This window comes from Neopelma chrysocephalum, unplaced genomic scaffold, assembly GCF_003984885.1.
Source record: "Neopelma chrysocephalum unplaced genomic scaffold, ASM398488v2 Primary Assembly neopelma1_183, whole genome shotgun sequence".
Classification (NCBI taxonomy): domain Eukaryota; kingdom Metazoa; phylum Chordata; class Aves; order Passeriformes; family Pipridae; genus Neopelma; species Neopelma chrysocephalum.
In genome coordinates this window covers 765,728-776,561 of record NW_020897845.1, presented here as the reverse complement: position 1 = coordinate 776,561, position 10,834 = coordinate 765,728, and the positions used below count along the sequence as shown (strand labels likewise).

General features: G+C 49.3%; 2 protein-coding genes across 3 annotated transcripts; one reads left to right on the top strand and one right to left on the bottom strand.

Annotated features, from left to right (window-relative positions):
- Positions 1-726: 726 nt before the first annotated feature.
- Positions 727-3,700, bottom strand: L3HYPDH (trans-L-3-hydroxyproline dehydratase). 2 transcript variants are annotated; one of them, XM_027702393.1, is made up of 5 exons: positions 3,120-3,700; positions 2,687-2,856; positions 2,285-2,407; positions 1,588-1,725; positions 727-1,225 (listed from the first exon to the last, which is right to left on the bottom strand). In XM_027702393.1, exons 1-5 carry the CDS (start codon positions 3,676-3,678, stop codon positions 1,100-1,102), a joined length of 1,116 nt encoding a protein of 371 aa, XP_027558194.1. In that variant the 5' UTR covers positions 3,679-3,700; the 3' UTR covers positions 727-1,099. The 2 variants fall into 2 exon arrangements, with proteins under 2 accessions (XP_027558194.1, XP_027558195.1); XM_027702394.1 differs by lacking the exon at positions 2,285-2,407.
- A 159-nt stretch (positions 3,701-3,859) lies between these two features.
- JKAMP (JNK1/MAPK8 associated membrane protein) lies at positions 3,860-8,910 on the top strand. The gene is made up of 7 exons (XM_027702386.1): positions 3,860-3,983; positions 4,120-4,211; positions 4,783-4,937; positions 6,174-6,380; positions 7,088-7,269; positions 7,960-8,036; positions 8,336-8,910. Exons 1-7 carry the CDS (start codon positions 3,971-3,973, stop codon positions 8,552-8,554), a joined length of 945 nt encoding a protein of 314 aa, XP_027558187.1. The 5' UTR covers positions 3,860-3,970; the 3' UTR covers positions 8,555-8,910.
- Positions 8,911-10,834: the final 1,924 nt, after the last annotated feature.

Genomic DNA, 10,834 nt, shown 5'->3' with positions numbered 1-10,834 from the left:
ATTCCTCCCAGGCGTTTTGATGCCAATGTTTTCCAAGCTCACCAGTATGACTTACTCTCTTCTGCTGCAAGAGCTGCTGCAAGAGATGGTCATTCTCATTTTCATGTCTCGTTTTAACAAGTGCACCCAGACACTCCCACAAGTGTCTTCAGTAAACAAGCACCACTTTGTCCAGAGACACAGTGGAAATGACAGGCCACGAGTGGTCTGAAGCTCTGCTCCTGCCACTGCAAATGCTTGGTTTGGTTTTTCCATTGGCTATCCTCCCTGGAAGGACTCTGGCAAAGCAAACACTGATTGCACTCCACTGCACAAGCTGCCCCTGGACTGAGACAAAATCATCAGTAAATTATTACCTAAGGTCATAATACCTCAGACCTTCGAATACGGCTGCTTCTGTTGAAAGTTAACCATGGGGTATTTGCAGCCAGTGGTCTGAGATAAGCCAGAGAGGAAGGTTTAGGGAAGCAGTGTGGCATGCTCGCTCAGTGGGTCCAGTGGGAAGTTCATCCCCAGCCCCGGGATGCAGGAGGGATCTGATGGAGTGTAGCAAGTGTAATTGAGGAAGGAGGTATCTGGACAGGCCTAAGAAGGGAAGATGGGGCATGAGACAGAGCAGCATGGCTGGCTGAGCAGGAGACAACAAGAATTCAAACCGACAGCCATGACACACCCAGCAGAATCCTGGAAATGGGCTCTGGGAGGGAAAATAAGAGGAGAAAGGAAGTGTTTTCAGTTGGCATTTAATACGAATCTGGCTTTGAAATTCATAATTTTCAGACATAGAGAAGGCACGTAACTTTGAAGACAGCTCTCCAAGATCACCTCTGCTTTCTGTGAGTAATTATTGGGGAAAAAAGAAAAAAAAGGAAGAAAAATATTACGGCTTCTCAGAGCAGCCCGTTTATGCTAATCACAGCGCACCCAATATGCTCATCACAACAGGGCAACACAGCTTGTTATTTTGAAACACGGCAGATGCTGTCACACCACCCAAAGCTGTTCCTGTTGCTCTGGCATATCGCAGCAAGAACAGAAATTCACAGGCAGGAGAAGCACAGCACCACCAGTGAGACTCTGCCATCACCCGTGGCTCGGGTCACTTGAACAAGAAGCCGTATTTGAGTGGGTCCTCCTCCTCAACAGTGAAGGTGGCTGTGCCAGTGTAAAAGGCTTCTCCCGAGACTTCCACAACGACAGCGTTGTAGTCGCCAAACTTGGCTTCCTGCCGAGAGATCAGGATCAGGACAGAGGAGACAGAAGGTTTCCACACTCCCAACCCCAGAAAATGCCAGTGCTACCTGGCACTTATGCAGACACGCCTCTCAGAGCACTCTGCCCTGCCCAAGTGCATCCCAAAGTGTGCAGCGGCCACGCAACACAACAAGGACTTACTGTTACTTGCTTTTCTAATTAAAATCCTTGAAGCATGAGGTTTACGGGAGGGCAAAACCCCCAGGCACCTTCCCCCTTCTACATGCCCTTCCCCAGGCAACAGAAAGGCTTTTCTGCTTCCCCACTGAGCCGAGGCAACAGCAATTTTCCAGCAGTCCTTGAGACGGGGGAAGACCAGCACAAGCCACTTGCCTTCACTGCCTTCCCAGTGAACAAGGAGCCCGTGGTGCTGCTCCGGAAGGTTCTGGTCTGATTCAGCTGGATGAGTCCCTTATGGTACTGCAGGGCAATGCGAGCTGTCACACCCGAACCTGTCGGACTTCGGTCAACCTACGTGCAGAGGAGAAGATGAACCAGCTCTGCTATTCTGGGGTTTAATAGAAAACAGTATGGCCCCCCTCGGATCTCTCTGGCACCTTTATACTGTGCTTGGGGGAAATCCCTCTAGCCCAGGGTTTTGTACAGAATCTGGATACATCACAGTGGCAGGTTTGGGGTACTTCTGGATTGTGATTAGCTTTGGCACGCTTATAGGGATGGATGATCTAATAAATATTGAGGCTATTTAGGGAGCACTTGACAGCTTATCAGCATCACAACAAAAGGACTCAGAGGGGCTAAGGCCACCCTGCCCCTGGGACATTCCTATCAAAGGGTTTGTAGGTATAAACCTTTTTAAAAGGTCACCATCTAAGATGTGCAAAAGTATTTCTGCTGTTATAACTTAAAATAGGATGTGTGAAATGACACTTGGCTCTTCAGAGACATGACAGCAGCAAAAGTAATCATTGCCCAAACTGAGCAGCAGAACAGTCCCTCTTCTCTGCAGTGGACATAAGAGGGGACAAAGGTGGTGCCTCATGTGCCTGAGAAGAGCCCGTTTCTGTACCTGCTCATCTGCAAACACACAGATGTTGGTGGTGGGCTCCTCGCTAAAGGCATCTTTCCCATCTGTCAGGATGGTGCCGTAGAGGAAAGCCAGGTCTTCACTTTCAGGGTGATGAAGCTTGAACTGGGAACAGCACAGAGAGGGTCACACACAGCAGCAGCATGTGCAGTACAGCTTCCATGAGAGACCAGAGGAAGGGGACAAGGCCACACTGCTGCATTTCCACCTCTGCTTTTGCGGTAACAGAGATGGACGCAGCAGCAGCTCCTTCTTACGTCCTTGTAAGGACTCTGAGATTCACCATGGGGCTGGAAGGATGGGACTCCCCCCATCCAGAGTGTCTCAGTCTGGTGCAGTCATCCCAAAGGGAATGTGCTGGGGTGCCACGGTGCTCCCCCATACCTGTTTCTTCACTGCTTCTGTCACTCCACTCGCTGCACTGACAAGGTCTCTGGTCTTTGAGGAGCACACATCAAGGCCCAGCTGCTCGGCGCTGAGGAAGGCGTAGAAAGTGCCGCCGTAGCCGATGTCAACCACCACCTTCCCATGGCCAGGGACGTCAATGGCCAAGTCTGAGCAGAGAAAGGGAGGGAGGTGAGCAGGGCAAACCGTGCTGAGCCATGGGCTTGCTTGCATACAGAGTGAAGGAACCCCGCTGCACAAAGGGCAGTGGTTGGGACGATGACTTGAGTGCTCCCGTGCATGTGATGCCTTATGCCACCCCTGACAATCTCTGAAGAGCATCAGAATCAGGGAGGGATCTGCCACATGCCCCTCAGCCAGGCCACCAGCCCCCAGCCCCCCCAAAGCCCACTGCAGCGGGCCGGGCTCCCACCGGTGGCGGCGGCGAAGGCGGGCACGCTGTGGAAGCGCACGGGGTTGCCGCTGCGCCGGCCGTCCCAGGGCACGAAGGCGGTGACGGGCCCGCAGGGGCAGCGCAGGCGGACGGCGGTCTCCGGGCAGGCGGGCTCCGGCACCAGCCCGTAGTCGAGTGCGAAGCGCCCGAGGGCCATCACGGCGTGTCCGCACATGGCGCTGTAGCCGGCGCCGTGCAGGAACAGCGCCGCCAGGTGCGCGCCCTCCGCGGCCGCCCCGCCGCGCACCACCACGGCCCCGTACATGCCGGCGTGCCCGCGCGGCTCGTGCACCAGCGCCCGCCGCACGTGGTCCTGCGCGGCCGCCACCTCCCGCCGCAGCGACAGCAGCGACAGCCCGCCCGCCGCCGCCGCCCGCTCCGCCGCCTCCAGCCGCGGGATGATGCGCAGCGGCTCGCCGCCCGTGTGCATCTCCACCGTCTGCAGCACCGGGCCCGAGGGCGAGTGCGGCGGCAGCGCCCGCCCCGCTCCGGCTCCGACACCGACACCGACACTGTCACCGCCGCCCCGGGCCGCCATCGCACCGCGGGGTCGCACCCGCACCGAGGCCACGCCCACGCCCCAGAGGTCACGCCCACGACAGAAGCCACGCCCCGTCTGAGGCCGCGCCCACCCCCGCCTGGAGCCACGCCCACGACAGACGCGGCTGCCAAGCCCAAAGCCACGCCCCCTGCCTGTGCCACGCCCCATGTTTGGAGCCCCGCCCACATGTTTTGGTGCCCCGCCCACATTCCACGCAGGGCCGTCCCGCGGCGGAAGCGGAAGCGCCGAGGCGGAAGTGCCGTGCAGGGGCGGTTGCCGGGTAACCGCGATGTTCCGCACCGGTAGGACGGGCCGGGATTGGGAATGGGGATGGGGATGAGGATGGGAAAGAGAGTGGGAGTAACGGTGGGGATGGAGTTGGAGTGGGCTCGGTGCCCCTCTCGATAACGGCCCCTGTCTGCCGCGCTCTTTCAGCAGCCGTGGACATCCAGCCCGCCTGCCTCGGGCTGTACTGCGGCAGGACCGTCCTGTCGGTGAACGGCTCCGTGGAGACCTACGGGGACTGCGGGGTAAGTGCGGGGCTCGGCCCGGGCAGGGGGTGGCCCCGAGCTCGGGCTGGGGCGGGTCCTGCCGTGGGATGGGATCGATCCCCTCGAAATCGGGGCGCTGGGGCCGCCGAGGACGGGGAGAGGTCCCTGAACTAAACAGGAGCTGCTCCGTGAACGTCCCCCGGAAGGAGGTGCTGGAGGCTCGGTCCCAAACCCGAGCTGAGCAGAGGGGCTGGAAAAGCTGGAACAGGACGGGATGGGGTGGAGAGCTGTGCTGAAATCACTCGGATTTAATTGGATTTTATTTTTGAGGGAGAGCAAGATCCAGGGAGGGGAGTAAGAAACTGGGGGACAGAGGTTGTGAGCAGCCTGGTGGGTAAGTTGAATCATGCTTCACCCTTGTTTATGTTAAGAAGCAGTAGCCAGCCAGAGCAAGGCAAGTGTAAGCTGAGACATTACTGATGTTTTTTTTTCATCTCTTTAAAAATCTGATCAGTTTCTTGCCCCAGTACTTCCTCACGCTGTTTGTCCAGGAACTGCAATGATGTGCTGTTGTTCCTCGGGTTGTAAATCCCATCTCTGCTCTCTGCAGGTGTGTCCCAGAGGTCAGAGGACTGATGACAACAAGATCTGCAGGGAATGTACGGGATCTCCAGACCGCTATGACTGGCTCTACCTCGGCTTCATGGCCATGCTGCCCCTGGTCTTACACTGGTTCTTTATTGAGTGGTATTCTGGAAAGAAGAGGTTTGTGTGCCCGTTCTGTAGATATGTTGTTTAAAAATGGAAATCTTGTATCCATGAGTGATCAGTCAGAGGTGACGAATTGAACTGTCCAGCAGTTCTTAGAGTTCCAGAATGGTTTGGGTTGGGAGGGACCTTAAAGACCATCTATTTCCACACCTCCTGTCATGGGCAGGGACACCGTCCACTGGATGAGGTTGCTCTGAGCCCTGTCCAGGCTGGCTGTTGGTTGAGCTGATATGGTAGCACATAAGCTTTGAGCAGCTGGAGGGGGATTTATTTGGTAATGTAAGAGTCCTGCAGATCCTTTTTGCCAGTCAGTGCCCTCAGGGCATGGTCTGTATCTGTTTAATGTGATGATGCCCACTCCATCTGCCAGTTTGGGCTGGATTGAGTTTCCCAGTAGGCAGGAGCAGTGGGTTGTGTCATCCTCTCAATCCTGGGCCAGACCTCTCACCCACAGAGGCCCTGGTCAGTGCAAGAGAATGGATTTGAGTTCTCTCTTAAGGAATATGTATTCTGGGCATGGTACATCAAGGTATTTCTGTTAAAAAGGAGTTTAAACCCACAGCTGCCATGTGGCCATTGGTGCTAGACTAGAACTTGGAGACGTTGGGTACTGGACTAGAACTGCTAAGAAGTAGTGACTGGAGTGTACTAAACTGTCCCTGCCCATGGCAGGGGGTTGGAACAAGATGATCTTTAAGGTCCCTTCCAACCCAAACCATTCTGTGATTCTATAAACACTGAAAACATAGGGGACTGGGAGAGTGTAATATATTAATATATACAGAATCACAGAATCAGTTAGGTTGGAAAAGACTTCTGAGATCATCAAGTCCAACCCATGACCCAATACCACCTTGTCAACTAGACCATGGCACTAAGTGCCACATCCAATCTTTACTTAAACACCTCCAGGGACGGTCTTTAAAAATGACTTGCACCTTTGAAAATGTTTCTTATATCATATGTAACAATGCGACACGTGGTGTGTTATCCTCACTGCTGCTGTCTTTGCCCATTTACATTTTACACACCAAACCATCTGAGACTGTAAATGAGTTTTCACACTCAGCTTCAAATACTGAATTTATCGAGGCAGAGCTACCCCCACCTTGGTCACAGCGAATATTAACTCTGCAGGAAGTTCTGTACTGCACAGGCCTCTGCTTTTCAGTCGGTGTTTAGATTTCCTGTAGAGTTAGAAAACCAGTAACTCTCTGTGTTGCTCCTCAGCTCCAGCGCGTTGCTGCAGCACATCACAGCCCTGCTGGAGTGCAGCGTTGCAGCAGTGGTCACCCTGCTGGTCAGTGACCCCGTGGGGTCCCTGCACATCCGCTCCTGCAGGGTGAAGAAGCTCTCGGACTGGTACACGATGCTCTACAACCCCAGCCCCGACTACATCACCACAGTGCACTGCACCCATGAGGCCGTCTACCCCCTGTGAGTGTGTGTCCTGTCTGTCCCTCCCTTTTATACAGCTGTGTTTGTGTCTTTGCCTCTTCTCAACACTGCAAAAAGTGTTCAGATACAGCTCAGATCAATGAGTATCAATCCCCTGAAGTCTTTGATGCACTGAGCTGTTTTGTATGAGAAACATTTCCCACCACTTAATGACTTTCCGAGTAACCAGAGAAGGTGGCACAGTCCAGGCTGTCAAAGAGAATCATAGAATCAACTGGACTGGAAAAGACCTCTGAGATCATTGAGTCCAACTTGTGCCCCAACACCACCCTGTCAACTAGACCAGGGCACTGAATGCCATGTCCAGTCTTTCCTTAAACACCTCCAGGGACTGAGACTCCATCACCTCCCTGGGCAGCCCCTTCCAATGTTTAATCATCCTTTCTATGAAGAAATTCCTCCTGATGTCCAACTTGAACCTCCCCTGACACAGCTTGGGACTATGTCCTCTCATCCTCTCACTATTTAGCTATGAAGCTCAAAGCTGCTTTTTATTTCTTTTTCTTTTCCTTTGCTACATCTTGACCATTTCCCCCTTGGAAAAGTGAGCCCATCATTCTCCGTTTACGTCCTTTGGTTATAAATTCTTTAGACTTCACTGACTAATCCCAAATTCCCTGGTTGTGACTTGAGTCTCCATGAGAAAACTGCACATTTGAAGGAATTTCTATTTTTTTTCTCTTCAGGTACACCATTGTGTTTATATATTACGCCTTCTGTCTTGTGTTAATGATGCTCCTTCGGCCTCTCCTGGTTAAGAAAATTGCCTGTGGCTTGGGAAAGTCTGATCGATTCAAAAGCATTTATGCAGCACTGTACTTCTTCCCTATCCTCACCGTGCTGCAGGCTGTGGGAGGAGGCCTGCTCTGTGAGTTCTCTTTTAATAACACTCATAAACATACCTGTAAATGCACACTAAGAAGTGATTTATGGGAGGGAGGGAAGGGACACTTTTTGCTTTGGGAATAAGGACATTGTTTAAGATTGTTGTGAGGACTCTGACCTGAAAAGGTTGCTCATTAGTAGCCCTGACCTCACCAGGCTCCTGACCCACTGCTTTGCCTCAGCCAATGCTGCTAGAGACTGTCCCTTTCCCAAGAAAAGGAATAGAGTGGGTTATGAGAGGAAATTACTTCAGAGGGAGTTAATTCCACTTTCTGCTAAGGCAGAGTTTGTTTGATTTTGGAGATGGATTACAGTATAGGTTTGCAAAGGTAGGGTATTTTTGGTTTAGCTTCCAGCATCCTTGTCACATGTGGAGAGGTGCCACAAAATCCTCTCTCAGCCTGACTACTTTTCTTATTATCTGCCGTTTTCAGTTCATGGTTTAAGTGTACAATAACTCCACCAAGAAACAGTAGAAGTTTGAAAAGCTCAGTGAGAGCTGTTGTGGAGTTGTGCTTGGCTGACCCCTATTGCTGTGCACGTGTGATGTGCTGATGAAAGATGGGCTGGAGGAGCTCAGTTTACTTCATACCTGTGGTTATATGTGGAAAAACTTTCTCTGGACTGTAAATCATGCATTTTTCCTGCTAATGTCTTCCATGTTTCCCTTTAGATTATGCCTTCCCATACATCATACTGGTGTTGTCTTTGGTTACTCTGGCTGTTTACATGTCTGCTTCTGAAGTGGAGGTGGGTAAACGTTTCCTATGTCAAAACTCAGATTATAGAAGACTTGAGTGAGCAGAGACCACTTTGTCTCTTGCCTTTTCTTGGCAGTGTATTCTGCATTTAAGCCTTTTCCTTTATGCCTTCTCCTCTTGGCTGGAGGAAGCTCCTGTGAGACTTCCCTCTCATGGTGCACTGCTGCTGGAAGGGCTCAAACACAGGAGCCTTTATACAGTCCCTGTGTTCTGCCTATAACATCTCTTAAATGTCAGGAACTGGGGAACAGGCTGAATGCTAACAGGATACTATGTTTATTTTACAAGTCTTTCAAGGATCTTCTGGTGAGGAAGAAAAGGCTTGTTGTCCTCTTCAGCCACTGGTTGCTTCATGCCTATGGAATCATCTCCATTTCCAAACTGGATAAGCTTGAGCAGGACCTGCCATTGCTTGCCCTGGTTCCTGCCCCTGCCCTCTTTTACCTGATGACAGCAAAGTACACAGAGCCATCACGCATCCTCTCGGAAGGGGGAAATGGACATTAAAAGGAGCCTGTGCCAACAATGCCATCCCAATGATCTGGGTCAAGCAATTTAGTCATGCTTTGGAAACTTCTGTTTTAAAGGAAGTTGTTTATGTACCAGACTTCTGGTGAAACACCTCTGGTTGAGACTGTATAATATCAAAAAGCTGCACTTTGTATTCCTCATAATTATCTGGTATAGATCAAAGGGAATGTCTTTGTATCTATTTATCACTGTGAATCTGTATAAAAAGCTTGTGACACGTTATAGTAGAGCAGTTTGCTTGTGTATGTTCATTTCCTAATACAATATTTGAATAAAACAACAGAGCCTGGTTTTCAATAGACTTTAAATTAAAAAAAAATAGAGCTTGAATATGCCAGAGAGCTTGTTTTTTCTCATCACATACTCTAGTTTCTATCCCCCACTAGTGGAAACAGATTGTTTTCTTCCTTCCTTCAGAAGATAAAACATGTTGTGCATGATTCCTCATGATGTTTGGGTCTGAGTGCTGGGTAAAAGGAGAAGAAATGCATTGTAAAGTTCACTATAAAGCATAGTTTATGCTCTGTGAGCTTCGTGTAGGGAGACCTGTTACTGGTGGGCATTAAATAGATCAGATTAAAGGTTTCTTTTCTTGGTAGTTTGGTTAATAAAAAGAATTGGAGATTCCTTGTCACCTTAATGAAATGCCATTATCTCTGCTTTACATTCCTCAAAATCCTAAAGTGGACACCTTGATAAATATTGTCAAAACTCCTGAGGCTGCTCAGAGGTGAGTGGCCTTGCTGAGCCAAATCTCCACTAGTTTTTTCTCTGTGTTGCATTTAGGGATTAAGGAAGTAACTGAGCATCAAAAGGAAATCAAATGCTGTCTGTTCTGTAATGTACAATATATAATTTGCAGACACTCTGATCTAGAGGACAGTTCTAAAGGTAAGGGATTAAAACTCAAAACACCACACCTAAGGACTGTTCCTCTTTCACGTGCGTTTGTATGAACTATGTGCATTGGGTTTAAACGTTGGGCTGTGTTTTGTTTTTGAAAAGAGTAAAAACAACTCCCAGGTAACATCAGGTATAGTAAAGAGTACATTTTTTGCTAGTTCTAGAGAGTCATCTGTTCCTTTTGAAAGCAGAATGAGGGATTCTATTAAAAGCAGAGCTTACAGGAAGACAGTGCACCCCGTGGACCTTGCCTGAAATCCCCAATCACTGACCTTACAGCTTGGCTCCAGTGCTTTAGCCAGACTTGGAATGTGAAATGCAAATTAATAAAGTCTTTTTATCACCTTCTCTCAGTAGCATTAAAAAAAATATTATATATATATATATAATGGCAAACAAAGAGAGAAATACACACAGTTTGGAATGACCAAGCAATGTTTTTATGGTGGCTCCTTGTGAAGAAACCTGCCCTGAACATTTCACAGCAAAAATACTGGCTCTGGCTTTCAGATGGAGCAGGATTCTCCTCTGCTGCGTGTTCACCATCTTTCTTTTCTCTGCCTGACTCTACTGATGTTCTCTTCTTCTATAAATCCATCATTTCTCTCCCTTGTTCCTGGTCACATCATCTTCCAGACCCGATGATTCCAAAGTAACCTGTAAGCCATTGCCTTTCAGCTTTAATGTATAAAGAAACACATTCTGTAATAAGATGTGGTCATACACTGACCAAACCTGTGACTCATTACAGATGAGACCTCTGTGACTCAACAAGTAAAGCAGATATCTCACAACTGTTCACATCCCTGGAAGTGTTCCAGGCCAGGTTGGATGGCTTTGAGCAGCCTGGTCTAGTGGAAGGTGTCCCTGCCCATGGCAGGGGTTTGGAACTGGATGATCTTTGAGGTCCTTTCCAACCCAAACCATTCTGTGATTCTGTGATATCTACAGGATTTGAGTTAAATAGGCTCTGAAGCAAGCAATTTGTATGTACCCTGTGTGATATCACCCCTCCCAAGACAATAACATACAATAGTGTTCATTTAAATGGAAATAGAAATAAAAATTGCTTATACTAAAATTCTAAAGCACATAAACATTAATTAACCATATAGTCCTGGAGTGATAACCACAAAATCACAAGCTGCAGGAGCTGAGGTCTGTTAGTTTTATTTATCCTTTGTGGAAAAGCAAACACACAGTTCTGGAAAGATCAGTGATGCTCAGACTATTTTACAGCCCCCTCACTGTTATTATCACAGCTCTTCAGAAAGTGGAAATTAAAGATGATCATATCCAGGCTGTGTTATAAAGTATTCCTGGTTCTTCTAATAAATGTACCTCTAATTCCAA

What these genes read in the sequence shown, in the direction of transcription:
- L3HYPDH (XM_027702393.1), bottom strand. Translation starts at nt 3,678, where the DNA reads ATGGCGGCCCGGGGCGGCGGTGACAGTGTCGGTGTCGGTGTCGGAGCC. An exon ending in CGCCTTCGCCGCCGCCACCG is followed by an intron (nt 2,857 to 3,119) that starts GTGGGAGCCCGG and finishes TTCTCTGCTCAG; the next exon opens with ACTTGGCCATTGACGTCCCT. An exon ending in TCACTGGGAAGGCAGTGAAG is followed by an intron (nt 1,226 to 1,587) that starts GCAAGTGGCTTG and finishes ATCTCTCGGCAG; the next exon opens with GAAGCCAAGTTTGGCGACTA.
- JKAMP (XM_027702386.1), top strand. An exon ending in CATGAGGCCGTCTACCCCCT is followed by an intron (nt 6,381 to 7,087) that starts GTGAGTGTGTGT and finishes TTTTCTCTTCAG; the next exon opens with GTACACCATTGTGTTTATAT. An exon ending in TGTCTGCTTCTGAAGTGGAG is followed by an intron (nt 8,037 to 8,335) that starts GTGGGTAAACGT and finishes TTATTTTACAAG; the next exon opens with TCTTTCAAGGATCTTCTGGT.